Source organism: Uranotaenia lowii, chromosome 3 (genome assembly GCF_029784155.1).
Source record: "Uranotaenia lowii strain MFRU-FL chromosome 3, ASM2978415v1, whole genome shotgun sequence".
Lineage (NCBI taxonomy): Eukaryota > Metazoa > Arthropoda > Insecta > Diptera > Culicidae > Uranotaenia > Uranotaenia lowii.
Genome location: NC_073693.1, coordinates 160758403 through 160786392, shown reverse-complemented (window position 1 = coordinate 160786392; position 27990 = coordinate 160758403). Strand labels below are relative to the sequence as shown.

At 38.9% G+C, this 27990-nt stretch overlaps 1 protein-coding gene across 8 annotated transcripts in view; it reads left to right on the top strand.

Annotated features, from left to right (window-relative positions):
- Positions 1-19442, top strand: part of LOC129756171 (protein furry) — a 347173-nt gene extending 327731 nt beyond the window's left edge. For all 8 annotated transcript variants that reach the window (XM_055752972.1, XM_055752970.1, XM_055752968.1 and 5 more), the window contains one exon: positions 18282-19442. In XM_055752972.1, the coding sequence (XP_055608947.1) occupies positions 18282-18664 (383 nt within the window). In that variant the 3' untranslated portion in view covers positions 18665-19442. The remainder of the gene's footprint in view (positions 1-18281) is intronic.
- The last annotated feature ends 8548 nt before the right edge of the window (positions 19443-27990 follow it).

Here is a 27990-nt window from a genome sequence, read left to right as displayed (position 1 = left end):
ACGTGGATCTTGAAGCTATATCTCTCGTTCTTGAGTCCATCGTATGGGAAGTTGAGCTCGATCCTTCTGATCCAAACGCAGCTGCTGAGACATTTTCGAACATTCTCAACTACATCATTGATCGCCATGTTCCGAAACGTAGGGTGTCTACAAATCTATGGGCTCCCTGGGTCACTAAAGAACTGCGGCGACTGAAGACGGCCAAGAAACGTGCACTCCGAAACTACAACAAGCACAAATCCCCTTACACTAAGGGAGAATACCGCAAACTAAACTCTGCTTATAAAAAAGTCAGTAAGCGTAGCTACTTAAATTATCTAAATCGGTTACAAAGGAATTTTAAGACCAGTCCGAAATCTTTTTGGAAACACGTAAAAAGTCAACGGAAAGAACTAGAACTCCCGTCTCACATGTTCCTTGACAGCGACACAGCGAATTCTGATCCAGAAATTTTCCGAGAAATTTTCTGGAATCTTCAACACTGGGGAAATTTCCTTGGAGCAACTGGCCAGGCCTGTCGGAAATATATCACCCCTAGGGTCATCTTTGAATGGTATTCTGGTCGACGATGCAGCCATCCTAAAAGCGACAGCTAAGCTAAAAAATCCATCTTCTACGGGCCCGGACGGTATACCAGCTACTTTTTGAAGCGTTTTATGCCATCTCTGCTGACACCTATAAGGCACATCTTTCAATCATCGCTGGACTGCGGAATCTTTCCCTCATTGTGGAAAGAAGCTCACATGTTTCCTGTCCATAAAAAGGGAGATAAGAGAGATGTGAGCAACTACCGCGGAATCTCCGCTTTATGCGCGATCGCCAAACTTTTTGAACTGGTTATTTTGGATCCAATTTTCTCATTTTGCAAGCATCACTTCTCCAACGATCAGCACGGGTTCATGCCTAAACGATCCACGACTACAAACCTACTGAGTTTTACATCGTTCGTGCAGGACAGATTTGTCAAGAAAACTCAAACAGACGCCATTTACACAGATCTCTCTGCTGCGTTTGATAAGGTGAACCACGATATTGCAATCGCCAATTTCGAACGTTTAGGCTTCTGTGGTTCCCTACTGGATTGGTTCCGGAGTTACTTAATGGGACGAAAGTTATCCGTTCGTACTGGTGAATTCTTTTCTAGGCAGTTCGTCGCCTCTTCAGGAGTGCCTCAAGGAAGTCATTTGGGACCGATCATTTTCGTGATCTATTTTAATGATGTACTCTCGCTCCTCGGTGGCATAAAGCTCGCATATGCCGATGACCTGAAACTTTTTCACACCATAAACGGTCAAGACGACATTAACTTCCTTCAACAGCAATTCACCGCTTTTGCTCACTGGTGCAATATCAATTGCTTGCCCTTGAACCGCAGTAAATGCTCGGTAATATCGTTTACCCGTAAGCGACATCCTCTTCATGCAGAGTACACCCTCGGAGACCAAACTATCATCCGCGTGGACCATATCAACGATCTGGGCGTTATTCTTGACCGACTATGTTGTTGACAAAGCTTCTCGAAACCTTGGATTCTTGTTTCGTATGGCCAAAGATTTCAAAGACGTATTTTGCCTGAAAAGTCTTCATTGTTGCATAGTTTGTTCTATTCTCGAGAAAGGTTCAGCTGTTTGGTGCCCTTTCTACCAGAATGGAGCTGAAAGAATGGAGGCTATTCAGCGGCGTTTCTTGCGGTACGCTCTACGATACCTAAACTGGCAAGATCCGTTTCGTTTACCAAGCTATGAAAACCGCTGCCGTCTCATAGGCTTAGATACGCTTCAAGTACGCCGAAATGCTACACGTGCTCTAGTTGTAGCGGACCTTCTAACATCTAGAATCGACTGCCCCGAACTGTTGGAGGCCATACCTCTCAGCGTACAACCACGAGGATTACGAAACCAGAACCTGCAGCTCTACGTACCTATTCGCCTGAACAATTACGGTGCTAACAGCGCTTTCATCGTCATTCTAAATACTTTTAATCGGTTTTCCGAACATTTCGACTTCGACGTCTCAAGGAACGTATTCAGAAGAAAAATTTTAAGTGTATCTAGTATTGTGTAGTTTTATGTTGATATTAATTTTAATTTGTTAGTTATAGTGTAGTCATTAGGATCAACATGTGATCCGTTGATGTTTTAAACAATAAACAATAAACAATAAACAATAAACAATAAACAATAAACGCTGCAAATATAAATGTCATTTGGAATATTAAATCAAACGACAAAAAAAAAGATGTTTGTTTTAAACAAAAATGATCATTTGGTTCAATGCAATTTTGCAATTCTAAAAAGAAGCTGTGGTGTTCAGTTTACGCTACATATAAATCGGGTTAAATTTGAACTTGTCTGCCTTTCATATTTTGAGGGAACATATTACCTGACTGTGTTGATATTTTCTAACTGAAAGTTTTAATCGGCTTTATGAATTGATCAGAATGATCTTTAAATTTGGTTTACACCCTCATACCTTTTTTTCAGGCGAGAATAAAAATTATCATATCCATGTTTCATGGAAAACAATGTCAACGATAATAACATGCATCACTGTCAAAGAATTGCATGAATGAATGAGGAAAAATTAACATCCCGCATGTATACCTACATAATTTCCATGACGAAAAGTGATGCTAATTAATCATATCTGAAAGCACTGTAAAACGAGCTTTCGAAAGCATTCAGTAGCATGTTTTTAACAGTTTGCGAAGTGACGGGAGCTAAACTACCAAAACCAAAACTTCCATGTCAAGAATACAATTGAAAGTTATCGCCAAATATAACGAAATATCTAAACGAATAGAAAATATCTTTCAAGTATATTATGTAAGAAAACATTTTAAAATGATTTGTCACAATTTTAATTCGACCTTTTGAACCTCATGGTTATTTGGGTTTTTATGTAAGCAATGATGTAAAATGTCAACTGAAATTATATGTTATTTTACATCGAATCAAATGGTGGAAAACAATCTTGTTATTAACGATGAAATTAGTATTTTTTTTTATTTGCATGCATATTCTGACTGCTCAGTATTTTCGTAGCAGACAGAAATGTCCAAATTTATTATTTTATTTACCAGAAAGTTTTGTGAATAACTAGTTTCAAAATTTCGAAATCTCTAATGGCTTTCGGAAAAGGTTCAGTAAAATATGTGACCTAAATAATAATAAACAAACTATCGAATCGGTGAAATTTATAAAGAGTTTTAGTTTTGCACTGCTGTCTATCACGGAAAATGAATCCGGCTTTATTCATATGTAAATTTTCAACCATGAATTCCAGTAAAATTACTCCGAATCTATCAACTCAAATCAATCCTCGCCTCGTTATAAATAACGAAAATATTTTGTTTTGATTTACAATTTTAAATATTTGCCCAATACCTGGATATACGTGAAGCGGGATTTTCTCCGAATAGCCTGTTGAATTTTTTCGTAACCGAACCCATCTAATCACAATAATGTGTTGAAATATGAAGGTAGTTTGTTCGCAAGTAAACCATCTATCGATTGGCACATGACCGATGATTGGCATGTTGATGGCAAACCAAAATGCAAAACAAACTCCCACCACCAGGAACATGCAAAACTTTTCGCTACGCTTCTGATTTACCCTACCCTACACTATGTGGCCCGAATTTGAGGGAGTCTCAAGTTGACAACGAAAACGGTGCCTTTTCCGAATAAGTTTGACTACAATGCAGATGTAGATTTTCTGAAGAGAAATTATGAAAAATGTTAGGACCCGGTGAAAAAATATTTAAGTGTGGATTTGATTCCGCACTTCAGATCATAGATCATTTCGATGAATTTCACGATTCGGGTATGTTTCACTGGAACAATATGCTCAACTGTAAACAGGAACAGGAAGTTGATTTTATTTATAACTGCAGATTGGTGAAGCCAGCAATAATAATTCAAATTTTTACACGACATTGAGAAACCTGCTACTCAGCTCTGAGTTGATGCGAAATCAGGAGAAGAAAAAAAGTATGTGTGAGTCTTATTGCTTTTTCTACTAGTGTTACAGCTGGAATGAAGGAATGAATCGGACTGAAGTGTAGAGCACAAGTCATTCACGAATATTATGAACAGTAGGGGTCTGAGATGACTTCCTTGAGGTACCCCGGACGGTGTTGCGAGAATTCTTGAGCGCGTATTTCGAATTTTGAAGAAAACCTGACGGTCCGCAACCTATTCAAGGGTCTAAGCCGGGAATCATAGTCGATTCAATTTTGCAATCAATATTTTATGCGGCACGCGGTCAAAAGCTTTAGCAAAATCAATTATAACTGAATCCTTGATTTTTTCTTAGGGAAACCATGTTGATAAGGTTTAACAGCGGCATACACTCGCTCATACATCAGGATTTCAAAAATCTTAGAGATTGAATTTAAAATCGAATAGGCCGGTAGTTTCCCACGCTGAGAGCATTTCCAGATTTGTGTATCGTAGAAATTGCCACAACTTTCCAAACATAAGGATCATTTCTTTCAGTGACTGATCGAAAAAGGATATTACAGATAGGAACGGATAAAAATGCAGCAATTCGTTCCAATTTCCAAAGTTTCAATCAGGCTCGCTTGAGGACAATTTGGTGGAATCATTTCATTCGGTACGATTGGTGTTGGATTGGTACTAAGCCATCGTGTCCTTTGAGTAGTGGATTGATGCCAAATACGACCAAAACAGTACTTAGTGATCATGCGTGTGGATCATGCAGCAGTTTCAGGCACTCCAGGATGCAAACAGCTGTATTTATTACGTCAGTGGTCGCGAAGGGCTCGGGAAGCATGCGAACGAATTTTTCGTTAAAAATTGATGTCTCCGTCTCGTCAACACTGGCCATAATTTACCAGCAGCTTGATTTTGAATCTGCTTTGGCTTCTTTTGCTTCTTATATGTCTTCAGAGACCCAATCTTACTCGGCACAATGGACGGTGCTGAGAGGGGATCCAACATTTTTGGCTATATTCCAAACTGAGGCAGTCGTCTTATTGGCGTAATTACGCATGACTTTTTGGTCCAAAGTTTTGACCACCGGACCTGGTTTCCACCCGGATGTTTTCCTCTCCATACTTACAAATCGCATTTCGCACATGCTTACTTCTTCCATTTTCGCCAACTGACTTAGCAAAATGTTGGGGAGTGTACACCATGTGTGCACGATGTTATTGCGCTTTTTCGGTGAAATATTTCTCATTGTATTGTGTTGTGATGTTGTGATGTTGTGTATATTTTGTGTGCACAATTAAAGTTTATTTTTTATGTGTAAAACTTGTGATTCGTCAAGCAATAAGTGCTCTTCACAGTGATCAAGTGCTGTGCCACCTGATTTCATCGGATGACATCAATTAATCACCGTGAAGAACCAGGCAAAGGGATCAAAATTTGCCTATTGTGGACTGCTTTGGATAGACCATTTTTTACCGTCGCTAAGTATCTTTATGTTATTGTCTTTTGTGTGCGTCTGTAAACGATCATATCTGATCGCTGTCAAAGTGTGTAAGCGAGCGGCCAGGCCGTCTCGATTGGTATGCAAGAGATTGTATGCGTGGGGATGGATGAATGCGCGAGAGTGAGTTCCGCGTTGTGTTCTCAGTGCTGTGGGAGAATAACATCGACGGATGAACAAGTTCTCTGTTTTGGTAGTTGTAAGAAAGCGTTTCACATCAGCTGCTTATCGCACGCTGTGGGTCAAAACTATGATTTGATACGAAAAATAAAAAAATTTTGTTTTTGTGTGTGATGAATGTTTGGACAATTCTAAGGTGGACTGTGATATTAATAATTTGGTTGGTATGATAAATCATATCTATATATATAAAAAGCAATTATCTGTATGTTTGTTTGTTTGTTTGTTTGTTTGTTTGTCCTCTATAGACTCAGCCGTCTTAAGAGCTAGAGATCTGAAATTTGGCATGGATGCTCATTAGGACCAGGAATGATGAAAAATGTTATAGATTTTTGGATGACCCCTTCCGAAGGGGGTCGTCCATACAAGACAAATATTGTTTTCGCGTTATTGACGTTTTTTTCCGTCGGATTGTGATAAAAATTTGCACATGAGTGTTTTGAGAGACGAGCAATCGATTACAGTTATCAAATTTAGGGTCAGGGGTCGGCCAAAGGGGTCGTCCATATTCACTGATTTATGTTTTTGGGATATTGGCGTTGTTTTTCATCGGATTGTGTTGAAAATTTGCACATGAGTGTTTTAAGAGACGAACAATCGATTACAGTTATCAAATTTAGGGTCAGGGATCGGCCAAAGGGGTCGTCCATATCCACTTATCAATGTTTTTGCGATATTGGCTTTATTTTACATTGGATTGTGATGAAAATTTCCACGTGAGTGTTTTGAGAGACGAGTTGTCGATTACAGTTATCAAATTTAGGGTCAGGGATCGGCCAAAGGGGTCGTCCATATCCACTGGTAAATGTTTTTGGAATATTGGCTTTATTTTACATCGGATTGTGATGAAATTTTGCACATGAGTGTTTTGAGAGACGAGCAATCGGTTCCAGTTATCAAATTTAGGGTCAGGGGTCGGCCAGACGGTTCGTCCATATCCACTGATTTATGTTTTTGGGATATTGGCTTTATTTTACATCGGATTATGATGAAAATTTGCACATAAGAGTTTTGAGAGACGAGCAGTCGATTAAAGTTATCAAATTTAGGGTCAGGGGTCGGCCAAAGGGGTCGTCCATATTCACTGAATAATGTTTTTGCGATATTGGCGTTATTATACATCGGATTGTGATGAAAATTTGCACATGAGTGTTTTGAGAGACGAGCAATCGATTACAGTTATCAAATTTAGGGTGAGGGATCGGCGAAAGGGGTCGTCCATATCCACCGATTAATGTTTTTGCGATATTGGCTTTATTTTACATTGGATTGTGATGAAAATTTGCACATGAGTGTTTTGAGAGACGAGCAATCGATTACAGTTATCAAATTTAGGGTCAGGGGTCGTCCATATTCACTTATCAATGTTTTTGCGATATTGGCGTTATTATACACCAGATTGTGATGAAAATTTGCACATGAGTGTTTTGAGAGACGAGCAATCGATTATAGTTATCAAATTAAGGGTCAGGGGTCGGCCAAAGGGGTCGTCCATATCCACTGATTAATGTTTTGCGATATTGGCGTTATTATAGATCGTATTGTGATGAAAATTAGCACATGAGTGTTTTGAAGGACGAGCAATCCATTTCAAGTATCGAATTGCGGATCAGAAGTCGGCTGAAGGAGTCGTCCATACCCAACTTTAATGTTTTTTTGCGATTTTGACGTTATTCTACATTGGATTGAGATGAAAATTTCCGCATAGGAGTTTTGAGGGACGCTCTTTTGCTTTCAGGTTTCAAATCTTGCCTCAGGGGTCGGCAAAAGGGGTTAATATCTGTTCACTGTTTTTACGATATTCTCTTGATTGAGCATAGAACTGTACTGAAAATTGACACATGGTAGTTTAACAGAAAAGATAATTGTTTTCAGGTGTCAAGTTTTGAATCGTGGTAAAAAAAGGCCGTCCATGTTAGTTGCTTGCTGTTTTCGCGATATTGTCGTGATCATGCATCGGATTGAGATGAAAATGTTCAGATGAGGGTTATAAACCATGAGCAATTGACTCCAGGTAGCATGTTCCGTGTCAAGGGTCGGCGAAAGGGGCGTCTATATTCACTGTTCACTGTTTGCAAGTTCCTGACCTTATTTTACATATACAGACCCCGTTTGTTTTTGGCAACATTCGATTTTGGCAACATTCGATTTTGGCAACATCCGATTTTGGCACATGTGCCAAAATCAAACGGTTTTTAGAAACAACATTATAATTTAGTTTTCGTTATAACAGGACCAATTTAAATCAGACAAATACCACTAATACGTTTTTGTGTTCTGAAATGGTGATAAAATGCAACAATAAAAACAAAAGTTTTTTAAAAAAAATTATTAAGTACTAAAAAATGACAAAAAGATGAAAAATTCAAAAAGTTAAAAAACAAATTCAAACAAAAGACTGAAAATGACTAAAAACCACTAAACAATGATGAAGAACGAAAAAAACAGCAAATATGACAAATGAAAACAAACATTATAAACAAAACAAGATAAGTGCAAAATGCATCAAAAACATGATGAAAATAAAATGAAAAATTACTAAAAATGGTCGGAAATTGACTTAAAATAACGTTTTTGATAATAATTATTAGTTATTTTGTAAAAAAAATCGATAAATAAACTTTTCTAAACTCATTTTGACGTACCAATGATTTAAAGCGAAACGAAGTTCGTACGGGATCAGCTAGTTAATGATAAAATCGATAATATGAATAAGCAAATGATAGTTTCTTCAGATTTGAAAAAACAGATTCAGAATATTGTGCGTGATGAAATGAAACCATTTTCTGGATCAGCTTCTAATGATAAAGGTGAAGTTGCCAGGTATGCCTTACGTTCGAATTCCAAAAAAAGAAAATTAAGTGATAACGAAAAAACGCCAACATTAACTTACGCTAGAGTAGTTAAAACGACACAAACACCAGTAGTGTCAAATGTTTTAAGTAAACAAGTGGCATATGATAAAAATTCGACCAAACGAGATATCGTTGCTAAAAATGACAAAATACAAAATGCTTCATTAGCTAAATTAGAGGAAACAGTTCGTTTGAAACCAATTAAAGAACAGAGTGTGGATGTAACGCGTAAAGATCTGAAATCTTCGTTAGATCCGGTTTCTTTGGGAGTAACCTCAGTTCGTTACATAGAATCAACAGCGGAAGTGTTGGTGAGATGTGCTTCAAAGGAAAAGGCACAGAATTTCATGACAAACGCTTTGAAAGTTTTGGGAAAGAAATATTATATAGAAATAAAACAACCAGCAAAACCTAAGATTAAAGTAGTGGGATTTGCAGAAGAAGATAAATTTGATGATGAAAAGTTTGTCGAATTATTTAAAAAACAGAACAGCTTAAATGACTCTGTAATAAAGGTGGTTCATATTGAAAAAAATAAGAAATGGAAGCATAATCCGATGATTGCTACTGTGGAAGTTGATTCGGAAACTTTTAGTGCTTTGATAAATCGCGGTAAAGTAAATATTGGCTGGGAACGTTGCAAAATTTTTGAAGATATTAATGTTTTGCGTTGTTATAAGTGTTGGAATTATGGTCATAAAGCTGAATTTTGCAGAGAGTCAACTCGTTGTGCTAAGTGCGGCGAAGGTCACGATACAAAAGAATGCAGTGAACAATTTGAAAAGTGTATAAATTGTATTAATTTTAATAGCACAGTGAAGTTAGATTTGCAGAAGCAAGTTGATACTTGCCACCCTGCATGGAGTTATGAGTGTGAAATATATAAAAGAAAAGCCTCTAAGGCAAAAATGTTCATCGATTACGGTAAATAGCAATCAAAATCAGATATTTTATATTTAAATGTTTGCGGCTTGTTAAGTAGCTTCGAGGAAATTTGCGTAGTGGCTCAAGAATTAAAGCCTAAAATTTTAGTGCTAGTTGAAACCCACTTAACGGAGGATTTGAATTCTAATACTTTGGACATAATTGGTTACACCATGATTCACTGCTTTTCGCATTCAAGACATACTGGAGGAGTATCAATGTACGTACGAAAGATGTTTAAAATCGACATTTTATTAAATGCAGGTGTTGAAATGAACTGGATTCTGGCAGTCAAACTCAATGATGGAAAAAGGCAAATCGTTGTTGGAGGAATTTATCATTCTCCGAGTGCAAGCGATGCTCGGTTTTTAGATATTCTGGAAAATAGTTGGCTGAGTCAAACTGTTGTAGACGAAATTGATAACATCTTCTGTGGTGATTATAACATTAATTTCAACAATGAAGCAGAGTGTAGGGATCTGAAACGTGTCATGGAGGCATATGGTTTTCGACAAATTGTTATGGAAGACACTCGAATCACGGTATCCAGCAGTTCTAGGATAGATTTGGTGTTCACAAATGTGGAGAGAGCCGAGGCGAAGATCGTTCCTGATTTTCGGGTGTCAGATCATGAGACTATAAATATTGAAGTTGGATTTGGTACTAATGATGGTCTACCTAAGATCCATCAGATTGTGAATGATTGGAGTCAGTATAACAACATTGTATTTCGACAGCTTCTTGAGGCAGGTTTGCCAACATTGGAATGCGCTGACTTTAATGAGTTGGTAAGACGTATCGATGTTTTATTGAAAGATAGTGTTAATGCACTTGTTCGTAAAAAAATGGTACTCAATGGTACTGAACGTGGTACTAAATGGTACTCCAGAAGCCTAATTGAAATCAAAAGACGTAGAGACAAACTTTACAAACAATTTTTAAGATCAAAATGTTCAAGGAGTTGGCAAAATTACAAAGTTGTGAGAAACGAATATTCGCGAAAATTAAAAGAAGCTAAAAACCAATCTATCCAAGATGAGTTGGAGAGAAACAAATCTAATGGGAAACAATTGTGGAAAACAATAAAAAGGTTGATGAAGTCAAATAGTACCAAGACAGATTCAGTCACATTCAACGGAGTTGAAGTCAAAGACGAAAAAGAAATAGCAGAGAAGTTCAATGACTTCTTTATTGATAGCGTCATGGAAATTCATAACAGCATCCCGGTAAGCTCTAATGGCTACGTGGATCAGAGTATGTACAATAGTGGAGAATTTCACACATTCGAGACAATAAGTAGTCAAGATTTTGACGAAATAGTAAACGATATGAAACCCACAGCTGGTATCGAAAATGTCTCCTTAAAAATTTTTAAGGATTCGTTGCTGGTATTAGCCAACCCGTTGAGAAATGTTATAAACACGAGTCTGCAGTTAGGAATAATACCTAAAACGTGGAAGTGTTCTACTGTAGTTCCTATTGAAAAACAGAAAAATGCACAAGAGGCGACGTTATATCGTCCTATAAACATGTTAGAAATTCAAGAAAAGGTGCTAGAATTAGCAGTAAAACAGCAATTCTTACGCTTTATTGAGGGTGGAGACATATTGATTGCTGAACAGTCTGGATTCAGGAAGCAGCATTCAACTGAATCTGCAGTTAACTTGATACTTCGAAATTGGAAGATTAATATTGAAAACGGAAACTACATAGTGGCTGTGTTTCTAGACTTCAAGAGAGCATTCGAAACTATTGATCGGTTACTACTGTTAGAAGTGTTGGTAAAAATTGGCATCAATGGTACGGTTCTGAGCTGGTTCAAAGATTATTTGGAGAATAGAATGCAACGAACAAAATATGGTTCATCTTACTCGCGATACAGGGAAAATAACCTAGGAGTTCCCCAAGGAAGTGTGTTGGGTCCTTTGTTATTTATATTGTACATCAATGACATGAAAATGTGCTTAAATCACGGCCGTCTCAAGCTATTTGCAGATGATTCCGTCTCCTATTGGAGTGGAAATGACCTAGAACTCGTTGTACAAAAAGCAAATGCTGATTTGAAAAATATTGCAGATTTTTTGAAACACAGGAAATTATGTCTAAATCTTGATAAAACCAACTGGATGATTATTGGAAATCGCAAAATAGGAGTAAGCCCTAAATTATTAATCGATGGTTGTGAGATAGAAAGGGTTCGTCAAGTCAAATACCTAGGAGTACTAGTCGATGAAAAATTGAATTTTATAGCTCACATAGACTACACAATCAAAAAGATTGCCGTGAAATATGGTGTACTTTGTAGAGTAAGTAGATATATGACTTTCTGGTCGAAAATAATCTACGTTAAATCTGTTATCATGCCACACTTCGACTATTGCGCTACAATTTTACTGCATGCATCTGATACACAAACAAAGCGCCTACAAAGAATTCAAAATAAGATCATGCGAGTAGTGATACGATGTAATCGATACACATCAAGTACATTGATGCTCGACATACTTCAATGGTTGTCAGTGAAACAGAGAATTGCGTATAACAGTTTGATTTTTATATATAAAATGAAGAACGGAATGTTACCGGCTTACTTAATGGACGGTCTGCAGTACGGCAACGATGTACATAGCTACAATACGAGAAGAGCCCATGATTTCAGATTACCGAATACGAGGAAGGAATTGACAAAACGATCAGTTTTCTACAACGGTCTAAAAATGTTTAACAGCCTGCCGCAAAATATCAAAGACAGTTCAAACATAAACATTTTCAAGAAACTGGCAATACAACACGTTAAACATACAATTTGAAATAATGACTAATCCTAAAAAGGATCATATGCTTGTGATGAAGATCTGGCGAAATACCAGATATAAATTTGTACGGTGATGGACATACGCGGGAGTTAGACAAACAAGTCGTACAGAATTAGATAAAATAATGCAAACAAAATTATCCATAGGATAAACTGTCCCTCCCACTTCTAAAGAAGCGTATGGGGTGGAGGAAGGACCCAATTGGGCCTGTGGGACCATCACAAAAAAAAAAAATTTTCACAAAAATTATGAAAACTGAAGCTCAAAGTACACAGAGTTTTAAGTTAAACTGTAAACAACAGCAGGCAGCAGAAATAAGTTGTTAAGATGTCATCCTGAATGAACAGGGTTGTACCAATATTGTGCTTAGACATAATAAAACATCATGTAAAATGAAACACCCTTTATCATAGAAACCATTGCTGGCCCAGAAAACTTATGGTACCAAACTTAAAGTTCGCGAGTTTTACTCTACACTTTCTCTTTTTTTTTTTTATTAGTTGATCACCCAGGTGGTAAATCCTTTTTACGGATTGCATTCCAAGGCACGGCGAGCGACCGAGTCCCCCCAGTATGCTACTCTGGGTCCATGGGTGCAATTGGACGACTCATGATACTAAGTACCCCTACGCCATAAAGTCCATCTGGGGCCTCTGGCCATAATTCCCATCTGGACCTGCAACGAGGGCTGTACCCAAGATGGGAGACCAAGTCCGCGCTTAAGCGCTCTTCGGCAAACTCCAGTACGAGTCAAACTCCAGCATATATACCCTGCCTCTCGTTACGATTCAAGACTAAGGACCTCTCCTCTAACGACTCGAGATCCGGCCTTTACTCGCAACTCGAGACTAGCTTGGTTCCCACGAAAATCGTGCGCTCTGCCTCTGTTCGAGACCACTGCAAGAGACCAATGACCTCTCCTCTAACGACTCGAGATCTTGGCTCCGCTTGGCTTGGCTCGAGGCCCTCTCCTCTTTGCCCGTCCGTGTGCCGATCGAGAGCAGCTTATCCTGGACACGCGCCTGTCACAGCACACGTCCGGGGCTTTTACGAAAAACTACTCGGATGATTCCCGGCGAAGAATTCATCCTACACCGACTCAGATGACTCACCCGCCGACGACGTGAAGTCACCCTACCCGAGAGTATTTCGCGGCGTAAATACTCTTCCCCCTACGAGTTCGACTACGAAGAAGGTCATGTCTTATCCCCGCAGCCTCCCTCGTAGGGAGCGCGTTATACTCAGATACTCCGCGGCGGTGGAGGTATCCTACACAACGATCGCGACGTACCTAAACAGCTCGGCATACGCAGAAGGTGAAGTCTTATCTTTGTATGCTTTACTGCTAGGATCGGACGCACACTACTCGAATGCCCCCCGCCGAAAGGACATTCTACTCCGACCGGGGTCCGGTCTTCCTCCTCCCTTTTTGGCTGGCAACCCTTGGGTTTTTGCCCGCCGTGTGCCGAATCGAGAGCAGCTTATCCTAGACTCGCGCCTGTCACAGCACACGTACGGGTCTTAGACGCTTGCGACTCAGATGAATCCCGACGGTGATGTCATCCTACCCGACTCGAGTGGCTCATCCGGCGGCGACGTGAGACCACTCTACCCGAGAGTATTCCGCGGCGTGAATACTCTTCCCCCTACGATTTCCACTGTGGAGAAGGTATTGTCTTATCCCCACAGCTTTCGTCGCAGAGAGCGCGTTCGACTCGGATACTCCGCGACGGTTACGTTGGAGGTATCCTACACACAGACGCGCGACGTACCTAGCAGCTCGGCATACGCAGAAGGTATTGTCTTATCTTTGTATGCTTTACTGCCAGGGTCGGACGCACACTACTCAGGAGCTCCCCGACGAAGGAGTCACCCTACACCGTTCGCGGACTGGTGCTGGTTCCAACTCCTCTGCAGGGCAGTCATGATCCGGGTGAACCCATCGCTGACCACGCGCCAAGTATTTACGTCCTCGCACATCCTCCGCACGATGTTGTCGGCTGTCGTGTCAGGTCCGTAGGCGGCAAGCATGTTAGCACGTACCTCTTCGAACCTTGGGCAGCTGAACACTACGTGCTCAGGTGTCTCTATTATGTCTCCGCAGGTTAGACAGGATGGCGAAGCCACGTGTCCAAACCGATGGTGGTACTGCATGAAACATCCATGACCAGTCAGGAACTGTGTCATGCAGAAGTCCACCTCACCATGTCTTCGATCCATCCAGGATCCGATATTAGGGATCAAGCGATGGGTCCACCGGCCGCGTTCCGAGCTGTCCCACTGGTGCTGCCAGTTGGACAGCGAGTTCTCTCTGGCATGTTTCCGCACGTCGGGCATGTGCCTATTCTCGTAGCAGAAGGCATCTTCCTCTAGCAAGACCGAGATGGGCATGACCCCCGCCACAAAATCAGCAGCTACCGAGGACACCGTTCGGTATGCGCTGATTACACGCAGGTTCATCAGCCGCTGCACACTGCAGAGCTTTTGCAGATTGCACTGCCTGCTCAAGGCTGCCTTCCAGGCTGCCACACCGTAACGCAGAATGGACGAGGTCACACTCGCCAGGACCCTCCTTCTGCTGCAGCGGATCGCCGAGTTGTTCGACATGGCCCGTGAGAGGGCTGCTGTCGCCATTGCCGCTCTTTTGCAGGCGTAGTCGACGTGGGCCGTAAAGCTCAGCCGGTCGTCGATCATCACCCCCAGGTATTTTACCGCTCGTTTGGACTCGATTGCGCACGGTCCAACTGCGATCGTCCCTGATTGTGCTGAAATCAAGTTGGTGATCAGCACCATCTCGGTCTTGTGGTGAGCCAGGCGTAGGCTCTTGGAGCGCATCCAGTTTTTTACCTTCTCAATAGCTACCGTGGCGAGTAGCTGGACTTCCTCCGTTGACGGGCCCAATGCCAGGAGAACTACATCGTCGGCGAATCCCACAAGTCTCACTCCTGTGGGGAGACGCAGTCTCAGCAGTTCGTCGTAGACGATGTTCCACAATACCGGGCCAAGTATCGATCCTTGTGGAACCCCTGCCTAGACTCTCACTGTTTCCAGTCCCTCGCTGGTCATATACTGTAGTTGGCGGTCACGGAAGTAACACTCCACCATCCTACAGATATATGCCGGAATCCTCATGTTGATGAGCGACGACGCAATCGCTGCCCAACTGACGCTGTTAAACGCGTTCTTTACGTCGAGAGTGACCACTGCGCAGAACCGATCTCCTCTCCGTTTTTTCAATCTGGCTTCATCTGCCCTTTCGATGACCAGTCGGATGGCATCCACCGTGCTACGACCTTTCCGGAAACCGAACTGTTGGTCGGATAGGCCATTCGCACCCTCGGTGTAGAGCTGGATCCTACTCTGCAACACCTTTTCCAGAACCTTGCCAGCAGTGTCCAGCAGACATATCGGGCGATACGCTGATGGTTCACCAGGTGGCTTGCCCGGTTTTGGCAGGAGCACCAATCGCTGCCGCTTCCACACATCTGGGAAGACCCTATCATCCACGTACTGTTGCAGTGAAGACCGGAACATTTCGGGATGTTCCATGAGCGCAGCCTTCACTGCAACATTAGGGATGCCGTCCGGACCCGGAGCTTTGTTCAGCTGGAGGGACTTAGCGATGTCGCGCAGTTCCTCCACTTTCTCTGTAGAGTACAATATGATAACCTCAATAGAACAAGGCAATAAGCTACTACGGTTACCAGATCAAGCGTTAAATAAGAGTGCATCTACTTAATCTCTCGTCAAATGTTGTAGAGCGTTAGTTGGATAGTTAAACTAAATTCTGTGAAAATTTCGTGAAAAAATATCAACCGGCAGAGAAATGGCAGCTTGTCAAAGTTGGAAGTGGGTGCGCAGCTTCACTCGATTTCATACTTTTTTGAACGCAACTGTATGTTTGTAGAACTAACGCTTACCAATCCCAAAATACTTATTGGACTATACAACCGTCCGAGCATAGATTGTGCAGAAATGACACATGATGAAATTCTAAAATATGAAGGTATTTACGAGGACAGTATTTTAACAGGCGATTTTCACACAAATCTCATGACTGTGAATCGTAAAACCGAACGTGTTTGCAATGTATTGATGGAAATCGGTATGTATAACGTTGAGAACGAACAAACTTTTTTCCATAACCATGGAGCTTCGCAACTTGATGTACTTATAACAAGCAGACTCAACTCAGTCTTACGATTTGGCCAAATAAGTTTTCCCAATGCTTCAAATCATGGTATTATCTATGCTACTGTGAACTTCGAAACAGAAATTAAAAAAAGACGATTTTGTCTCTAGAAACTATAAACGATTAGATCCAGATAACATAATTCAAGAATTTATTAAAATAGATTGACCCTATTTTTTTTGCTCTCTCTGATACGAACAACATAGTTGAATATTTTTTGATGACTGTATCAAATAACTTCACGCAATCTGTGTTCCACTGACGAAACTAAATACAAATAAACGAAAAATTAATCCTTGGTTCAATTCAAATCAAAAGTGGCACCTATTGAACGCGATCGTGCTTCTGCTAGATAAAAATTAACTAAACTCAATGAAGATTAACTTAATTTTAAAAGACTACGAATCCTTGCAAATAAGAAAATTATGTAAACTAAACGTGATTATTACTGTTACGAATTGAGTTGAAATATGTCTTCTAACGAATTATCTAATAAATTTCGAAGCATTGGTTTATCGAAGCGCAAATCTTGTACTGAAAACGATTTTCATCCGGATGTAATAAATCAAAAAATTCACGAGAGCTTTAAATACTGTAGATCAAGCACAATATTCTAACCATTAAATATTATGTGAACTCAACAGGTTTTAAGTTGAGTAGCATTCAAGAATTCGATATCTATCAGTAAGGTCAAAAATCATGTTCCAGAAAATTGTTACTACAAAAAGCCTTTCGTATCTGTTCAATATCCACCACCACCACTCAAATCGGAAGATATAACTCGGCTCATCGATCGATTGCTTCACAAGTTTTTCAATGGCGCTAGATTTGGCGCTTAAATCTTGAAAAATATTCACCAGTACCATCCAATTTAAAAAAAAATCAGATTTTTTCGACATAATTTTGTTGAAAATTTCAACCAACAGAGTCTAGAGTGGATTTTGTTTATTTTTTTTTACAAGAGTAAATTTTGTTTTGTTTTTTTTTAAGCTTGAAATAAAGATCATTTTAAAACTTTTTATCTCTTTATTTTTATTTGTTCCGAAAAATTTTCATTTTGGTGCAATAATTATTCATAAGACTGTTATAACCGCCGTTGAATTATTTTTTACGACCATCAGATGTCACTATTGTCCATTTCTCAATGCATAAATTTTAATCGCAGAAACATTTATAATTTCTAAATATTTCTAATATCCTAGTAATTACACCATGAGAAATATTCTTGTGCGTAGAGAGGAAGACATGTGAAAATACCTTAAACATAATTGTTTCATATTTTATTTATTTCTGAGTGTAGAGAAACATAAGTAGTACTACTCTTATTTAGCACCCTTTTTCATATTGTTGATTCTCAACGCCAATTGTTTAGTCCAAAAAAAGTAAACTCATGCTCAATTTATCCGTTGAACAATTTAAAACAAATTTCAACCAACGATTTTCAATCATTCATATTTTTTCATGCGAAACACATAGTGGTACTATTCTTGTTTCGCTTACTGTACCTAAGCTATAGTTACTAGCTATACTCACGTTAGTTTACAGCATTATTTTGTCATCTTCGAGGGCGCCACTATTATTTCGAACATTACAAAATGTGATGTTTCCACTTGATGGATGATATCGCTTTCTGCCTCTGAAGAACAATAAAAGAGGAGAAATTTGCTAGTATCCCACACGGTAAACATCATCGTTGCAATGAAAATTTGTACGCCTGTAATTAAGCAGTACACGGTTCCCATCCAATTGATGTTCCCTTTTGCGAAATCCATTTTATTCTTGCTCTCACAATGATGTAGGAAAATGTGCTAATCCTCGCTTTATTGCTCTTTTGTTTTTCGCTCTGTATCCCAACAGATGTATTCATTGCTTCCCGGTCGGAAATCGAACTAGGCGAGATCTACCAGATACTGATGGAGAATCTACTGCACGTGTCATCGGCACTATCGAACATGGAAATCGGCATGAAGTCCTCCTCATCGAACAACAGCAACAACGGAAACAACCCGGCCACGGCCACAAACAGCTCGTCATCGTCAACGGCAACAACGATGACAACGATTCCGATGCTGGTTCCGCCTGGCGTTCCGGTTTCATCCTCAGCTATCTCCCCAAATGCTTCCTCTTCGTCTTCGGTGGCCGGTGGCGGAGGGCCCGGAATTGTAGTAGGACCCCCCACAGTTGTGCTCGCATCAACCAATCCATTCAAAGATACGGTTGACATAATCACTACGCTCTAATCGCAGCACCAGCAATGACGACGACGACGACGACGACGATGATAACGCGCTTGTCATCATCGTTCGGGATGTAACAGGATGATTTCGTTAATTACTTGAATTTATCCTGAATTTGACAGACCGCGAACTGTATCAGCGGTACGAGTCATTAAGCGGCCACCCACGCTAATTCGCAAATCTTTATCCGCGGTTGGCATGAGTGCATTATAAAACCACAAACAGTAGCTAGACCGCAAGCCTCAGTCACATGTACGAATTATGATTGATTCTGAGGACACTCTATCTATCTCCATCAACTATTTGAAGGAACAGGAGCTTCAAAAAACATAATTTCATTATTTTTAAATACGTTTTTCTTCTGAAACCACCCTCTTCTGCTCAACTGGGAAACTAGTTGCAGCAATTTGGGCGAATTCTAATCATGACGATCGTTTGCGATGGCAAGCGTGAAAGTTTTTTTTTTTAATTCCAATGCCATTTTCGTTGATAATGAGGCACGTAAATAGGCGGTTAGTTTAGAATTTTACTATCTACAAAACACAATTGAGATTCGCTCGCTTGAGTGCACTTTTTGAAAACCAATCTCAGACCCTACTAGGCTGGATTTAAACCACGCACGTAGTGATGAAAACTTATTGTCCATGTGCATTTTAGGCACATAACTACGAGGATAGTCTCAGAACACACACACACACACACACACACTTTGAACAAGTGGAGCTTATTTCGCAAACATGTAATCTTCATATTTTACACACTGATTAAACATTAGAATAAAAAAAAAGCTAAATAATTTCTACTCCTTTTAATAATATATCACAGTCCCGAATTGATTTACTTTATGTTTGTATAACATTTACTTAATATTCCTGTCTCAATTACTTCGCGAATTGCTCTTTCTAACTATGTAATTCGGCAAGGTTTTAAGTAGGGGAGATGAGGGCATAACGAGTACCCGGGGCATAGTAAGCTCTCCTTTTTTTCTACAAAAGTACAATTTTCTTAAATAATTTTTAATGAGGATTAGTTTCGTACTTCTTATAGTATTAATTTTTCAGCAAAAAAGAAATCCTATCATTTTATAGAAATATTTTGAAAAAACCAACAAGGTTTTCAAGTGGCGAAAATATTATAATTTTCGAGCACCAGAAAATATGCTCTTATGATCGTTAAATCATCTTGATCTACAGTGTCGGACAATAGAATAGGACCACAGCTCAATCCAAAACAAAAAGTGACAAAACTTTGAGAAAAAAAATTCCATTTAAATGCATCAAACCATTTACAAATTGTTAATTCCATTCTTCGAAGAAATTAAAATCATCCGTAGTTAAAACAATTGTCCTTTATTTAAAAATACGTTTAAGGCATACTTACTGACTAAAATAACGCGACATAAAATAGGACCGCTTTAGAATTCATGGAAATAAAATTAAAAAAAGGAAATTCATACCGTGGTCGATTTGCGGGTTTAGTATAACCCTTATTACGCATCACTTCTCGCACCCGGTTCGGCATCGACTCCACCAGCTTTTGGTACGTTCTCACCGGGATAGCGTACCACACCGCCTGGATTCTCTCCCACAGCTGCTGCTTGTTTTTTTTATTTTTCGGTGTACACCTTACGTTTAACTATTTCCCATAGGTTCTCTATGGGATTCAGATCAGGGGACTGTGCTCCATAACGTCTACCTTATTATCCTGGAACCACTTTTTAACCGTTTTAGCGGTATGTTTGGAGTCGTTGTCCTGCTAGAATTGCCACTTTAGAGGCATCTCCCACTCGGCGTGTGGCAGCATTACTTCCCGAAGTATCTGGGCGTAGAGATGCTGGTCCATAATCCGCTCGATCCAGTACAGAGGACCCACCCCGTACCAAGAAAAGCACCCCCACACCATGATGCTACCTCCTCCATGTTTGAATGTTTTATTTGTATACTGGGCATATACGCACAGCCGAGTGGGCGATGGACCCAACTCTTTCCGTCCGAGCCGATGAGGTTCACTTTGCTCTCATCCGACCACAGCACATTTCTCCATAGTTTCTCCTTTTCCGGACCGACCCAATCGAAATGGTCCTTCGCATACTTCAGCCGCGCCTTCAAGTTCTTCGGCGTCAGCATCGGCACCTTCCGGGGACTTTTCCTCCTAGTCCCTTCTCCGCCATCCGTCGCTGAACCGTCCGGGAACTCACAGATAAGTTCAGCTCGTCTCTGATCTGCTTGGACGCTTTGAAAGGGTCCTTTTGCGAGGCCCGCTTGATTGCCGAATCGTCGTTTTGCCGGGGCGGCCGGTCAGTTCTCGTTTGCCGGTGCTGTGAAGCGCGATGAGAACGAAAGTTTTCGACCTTCCTAAGTAGTCGGCAATCTCGCGTAGGCTTTTGCCAGCCTTGTACAGATTCCGGATGATCGCTCTCTGGACTTCCGTGCAGTGCTGTGCCCGACCCATCGCTTTTTCGCTGAAAACAGAGTAGGAGGAAGGAAGTCTTTATTTTTTGTTTGTTTTAATGATTTACATGATTAATTTTATGGGAAATACTTACCTGGACACGAAAATGGACAAACAACACCGAAAACTACACCTTTTCCTCAAATCTAGAGCGCTGAAAATGCCGGAACAGCCGAACCGATGAGCTGGTCTTATTATTTGTCGCGACTTTTTTCACCCTCTGACAGCTTTCTGGTCGAGTAGAACAAACGGGTTGCTTTGATTGCAACAAACGTGCAGTGTACAAAGTTGGCATACTACAATAAGTGCTCGCCGCTAGGTGTCATATATTATTATATTTGAATTGGCAGTTTAAAGGTGATTTGAATATTTTGCATTAGAGCGGTCCTATTCTATTGTCCGACACTGTATAATGTACGCACTGCAACATGATGTACACATTGTTCCTCAACTTTCACCATCATTTAATTTTTGATTTTCAACTGTAATCAATTTTAAAACGCGTTTTTACTTAAACTTGTTGACTCGGGGCAGAACAGAGCACTTTTGATCGGGGCACGATGAGCGTTTATAGAGCTACAGCTTGATTGGCTTCATCTGACGATTTAGCCTATTGGTAATTGTCAGATAGATAATCAGCAGACTCGAGTTCGATTCCTGGCCAAGGGATTTTTTTCATATCATTTATGATCGATTATTTTGATTGTTGCATTATACGGCTAGAAGCATCATCCGCCAAACAAGTCACCAGAAACATAATGTATGAGTGTGTGTGATTTGTTTGTATTCTACAAATACACATACATTATTTTGTTATTGTTTTGTTTGATGGATCTACGACTCGCTGTTTGATGTAAAATGCATCGATCATGAATGGTAAATGAAAAAAAATCACCTCGACCAGGAATCGAACTCAAGTCATTTGATTATCTCTTCGACACCTTACCGCTAAGCCAAATCCTCAGATGAAACTAGTCAAGCAGTCAAGCACTATAATTCAGTTCACTTCACAGCAAAAAAAAGTATTGCTATATTACATCAAATACCTGCTCATAACTTGAGTCGGAGTGAGGAGTTTTATATGGCAAAAGGAAGGGAAAAGGTGGCAGTTATTTTCAAGCACATGAAACTGTCAAAGTTCGCGAAGAAATACCTGGTTTGGCAAGCCATCTGTACCTGTGGCTTGAAAAGCAGCATTTTCGTAGCTTCCGGAACTGTCAACCAAGAAATTTACGCGAAAGAGTGTTTGAATAAACGTCTGCTGCCTTTCCTGAAGAAACACGGTTGTTCCGTACTGTTTTGACCGGATTTGGCATCTTGCCATTACGGTAAAAAGGCCATGGAGTGGTATGCCGCCAACAACGTGCAGGTGGTTCCCAAGGACAAAAACCCTCCCAACACCCCAGAGCTCCGCCCAATTGAGAAATACTGGGCTATTGTCAAGCGGAACCTAAAGAAGACCAAAAAACTGCTAAGGACGAGCAGCAGTTCAAGGCAAACTGGCTTTCTGCGGCGAAAAAGGTGGACAAGGTGGCTGTACAAAATCTGATGGCAGGGGTTAAGCGTAAGGCCCGGCAATTCGGATTTGGAAAAGCGGAAGCCTAATTGAATATTTTTCCTGAATTTTATAGGAGAGAGTGGGGTATCGTGGGCCATGGGGAAACGTGGGCCACTTTTAATATCTCAGATGTGTGTTGAGATAAAACTCTCAAATCAACTGTTATCTTCGTCGCTTTGCGTGAGCATATATTCCTATATGTTGTTGACTGAAATACGCATCATATGCGTATGAAAAAAATTACTTACATAATTAAACCTAAAGTGCATAACAAAAATATGCTCATACGCTTATGATCTTAGTTTTGTCATGATCTTTCACGTGGAAAAGGAGTTTTTGATGAAACATCAATAAGTCACACAAACGCAACCAATTTGCAAATCATAGCTTGTGGGGAGTCGTGGGCCACATATGTTGAATCACCTATATTTTTATGTTTTTATACACATTCAGAGCTTTAAATACGTTTTTCCTATCTGTAAAGTTTTCTTATGCCAAATGAAGAGTTATGAAAAATATTTTGTCTATCCTATATAAGAAATTTTGACAAAACGTTCGCCAGCCAGGTTTTGGAATCTATGCGATCATACACAGCTCTCTTTTTTATTTCATCATCTGAAATTGCTTTAAAATAACGAAATGAATAAGGAAATCACAGTTTTGGGTCAACTCATAAACTTTGCATGTTATTTGGTCAATTTGGATTTGGTGACCCACGATTCCCCACCATTTTTCAAAATCCAAAAAATATTGCTTTTTTTCATACAGTCAGAACTTGGGGAAAATAACTTATTACAAATTAAAAAAAAAAACCTTATGATACCTTAAAAATGTAGAAAACCATACAATTTTTTATTTTCATTTTATCTTTTATAATAAAGAAGTTATGGAACAACGAAAAAAAGTGGCCCATGATTCCCCACCCTCCCATACTAATTAAACTTGTAAAAGAAATTTAATTTGATTTTTTAAATAAATGATTTCACCGATTTACGCGCGTTTTCCTTGACCAAATTTTGACCGTATCACCCTTTAGTTTTCTGAGGATGGCTGAAAGTAGTAGGCCGAAACGTCAAAAGAATTGTTTTTATTTGATTTCAAATTCACCGAAAAGCATCAACCAGAAAAGCCAATACAAAAAGGATAAAACAACAATGCTGTTATCTCAAAAAAATATTTAAAAATTTTTTAACGAGTTATTGAACTTCGTTTAGAAAATTTAACAAAATGTAATTTGAAGATCTTTTTTATCACTCAAAAATGTTTTTCACATGAAAAAATTAAAATAAAAATATTTATTCCAATATGTCAATCGTTAGAGTATAATATGAACTTCATAATGCCATATTTTCAAAGCAATAGTAAACTCTCAATTTTTTTTAAGAAGAAGTTTTCCAAATTGTATGTTATGGGTATAATTGATCCCTAGAGTCCAAAAAGATATATTTTTCTTCTGAATGGATCGCGCTTATTGATTATTCTGAAATTACTAATATCTGTCCAATAACTAATGTTCATCCAGTAATTATCTGTTAAAAAAGACTTACAATCTGTGTTTAGACTACTAGAACTAGAAAATTGCGCCTTAAACTATGCAATGCTACTTAGAATTCTCTTTGTCAGATACTAACAAACTGTGAAATGAGAACTAACATGACTCAGGGCTCGGCATCGTCGAAAGGAAAGAATGAAATTGAAATTTCCCTTTATTCGTCTCACTCCAACAAATTTCAATTTCGAGCAGTTCACTTTCATCACTCGAATGAAAGTGAATCCTCTCATATTCACTGCTCGGGTGAAAGAAAGAAATTCAAACGTCAGCAGAAGAGAATTTCAATGATGCTTGAAACTGCCCGCAATCAGTAGTCATCAATTTCGACGTCAAACGAGACTTTCAATGCAGCAAAACAGGCAGCAAATAGCATGCCAGTCGCGTGGCAACAGATTTCTTAATGTGCCCCGTGCAATTTTTGTTGATGCGTCTACCGGCCGTGTCGGCCTGGCACTTTGTGCGTCTTCAAGCAATTGTTGGTAATTTTTGTGGATGCGTTCGGCCGTGTCGGCCCGGCACCGTGTGCATCTTCAAGCAACTGTTGGTGTCTTCCTTGGGCGCCAGCAAATTGTTGGTGTATAGGGGAGAGTGGGGATACTTGATCCCCTTTTCTTATTTTCACCATATCTTTTTGGAAAAATTTAGCAACTCGCCGACTTTGACATTTTCTGACAGCTTGTAACTTCAAGTTTCTATGCTCCAAAAATTAGAACGATACTTGAACCCGTTGATGAACTAGAAGCATTTTCGTGGGAGTAAAAAAATTGCGATTTTTCTGAAGTTATGGGAGACTTGATCCCTTTTTAGGGAGACTTGATCTTTTATTCAGGAAGCCCTAATCCTTGTATAAAAATCAAACAAAACCCCAAGATAGAATGTTTATTGACTATTTTGGTCATGTTTGTTCTCATTTCACAATTTATAGCAGACATAAGAAGAAAATTCTATAACTTTGTCTCAACGCTAATAACATTGCATACTTAAAGGCGCTATTTTTTATAATTAAGAGAAAATTAATTTTTTTTGCTCTTTTCTTCAGACAATTGTTTGATAAATATTAGTTTTGGATAAATATAAGTAATTTCGTAATCAGCAGTCATATCGATCAATTCAGAAGAAGAATACGCCGTTTGGAAGGGGGGATCAATTGTACCCAACTCTAGGGGATCAATTGTACCCATAATCAACATTTTAGAAAACTTTTTCTGAAAAAAGTTGAGAGTTTTCCATTACTTTGAAAATATGGCATTATGAAGTTCATTTTACGCTCGAACGATTGATATATTGGAACAAATATTTTTTTCATGATTTTCCAATGTAAGGAACATTTTAAAGTGATGAAAAAAGATCTTCAAGTTACATTTTGTGAAATTTTTCAAACAAAGTTCAATTACTCAAACAATTATTTTGTTGAAAAATTTTAAACTACAAGCAATGTTATTTTGCTCATTTTGGCACATTTTTCTAGAACATTTGATCTTTGTAAGACATTTCAGTTTCGAGATATAGCTAAGGAATCAAGTATCCCCAGGGATCAAGTATCCTCATTCTCCCCTACCTATTGTTGTTTTCCAGCCGGCATCAGCCGGCTTTGTTTTCGGAGGTATGCTAGTATACGCAATGAAACTTTCATTGAAAGGGATGTGCTCGAATTTCGTTTTGAAATGAAATTAACGATTGCCAGTTTCGAACGAAGGAGACCGAGGTGAAAGCGGAGTGAAATAAGCGTTTGCCGAATGTGAAGAGAAGCTGGTGTGAGAGGGAATTGACATTGAAGCTCTTTCGAATGATGCGTTTTGTGCTCATTTTTGAGTGACGATTGACGATTGAAAGTGAAATTGCCAGGGCCTGAACATGACATGGCAAAAAATAGTCTACAATCCTTTTATCTTCGGATTTTTTTAGATTTTGCCTAGGGTCAGGGCATCATGAATTAAGGATCAAGTCTCCTGTAACTTAAAAAATATAACAAATTTTATATTCTCACGGAAAAGCTTCTAGTTCATCTACAAATTCATGTATCTTTCTAATTTTTGGAGCATATCAATATGAAATCATAGGCTGTCAGAAAATGCTAAAGACGGCGAGTTGCTTAATTTTCCCAAAAATGTATGATGAAAATTTGAAAAGGGGATCATGTATCCCCATTCTTTCCTATAGATTGAATCAAATGATAAATTGCAATTTTAAAAATACTTTACTGAAAGTTTAATCAATCTACATGTTTCGGATTATTGTGCACCATCATCTCTGGTCATCGACCTTGGATATAGCGCCTTTACTCGCTCTTGAAAATAAATATTGGAGGAACAGAGAAAAAATTAGTACCACCATAAAATCTTTTGGAATCAACTCTTTCAAAAGATTTGGCGGAATAATTGTGAAAGTACACATCCATGACTGACTCAGTATCTGAATAATTCCAATTTGTCGTCACAGATATGAATCATAACGAAACAATTTATATCATTCAATAACTTATCGCCAATTGAACTCTAAATATCAGCGAAAACTTAGATAAATATCGGAAATTTTAAACAAGGAATATGAGTAATAAAACATAAACAAACTGTCGGGTTCCAAGGCATAATTGGAAGAATTCCCTTATTTTACGACGATTTCTAACTTAATTCTTATGCGTATCTCACTTTTCCCCAGCCATTTGTTATCAAATCATAATGGTAAAACGAAACCCGAAAATGTTTCCAACATTTACCTTCCTCAATTGAAAAAGTAGGTTGAAATAGAAAAACAAACCCCCCTACACTCCCCGCAAATTACGGGGGATCACAATCTCCTCATAAATTAATAAGCGGTATTTCAAAATTTTAAAATTTTGTTTCCTGAAAATTCTTAGGTACACAGCAAAAATTATTTCCTGTAAAATTACGCAAATGTCCTGTGACAAAAAGGAGCAAGCCATTTACCTTAATTTTACAGGTCGAGAAATAAATTACGTGACATTTAATTTTTAGTGTATAACTTTTTTACAGGACATTTGCTGTAATAATAAATGAATCCTCGTTAACTTTTAAGGAAAACAATTTAAAATTACAGGTTTTGTTAATTACAGGTTGATTTATTTTTAAGGTTGTAGTTTTACTGACGCGTAATAGCCAAAAAATTTATTCTGTGTAGAAACTCTTTGATTGCAACATTAGTTCACGACAAATGAATGAGAAGGATAATGGAACGAACTCGCTAATTGTTGAAGTAGCATGTGTGTTTCCTCTTGTAAATAGCGAATCATTCAACGATGACACGAGCAAGGTTGCCGAAATCACAGAAAAATCTGTAATTTCACAGAATTTTGAGCAAATTTTCATCACAGAATCTGTGTCACAGAACATAGAATATTCAAATTTTCACAGATTTCACAGAATTTTTAAATTTTGAATAGATTTCCGAAATTATAATTTTTTGGACAGCATCAAATTTAGATTTCTTACTTTGAATTAGAAAAATATGATAAGATTGATAATTGATTTTGCCCTACTAAAATGTGGAAAAGACGCATTTTATAATGGATTTTGTATAAAATTTAAAAAAAATAGCATCACAGAAATTGTCACAGAATGTTAGAGTAAAATCACAGATAATCAGAATTATTTTTCTCAAAAACACAGATTTTTTTTCGGCAACCTTGGACACGAGGTGGACGAAATCAACGGGTCAGGCACAATCAATTAAACATGTAATCATTAATCACTATGCATTATTCACTTATTCAAGAAAAAATCACAATTTCACAATAAGAAACTGCTTAAA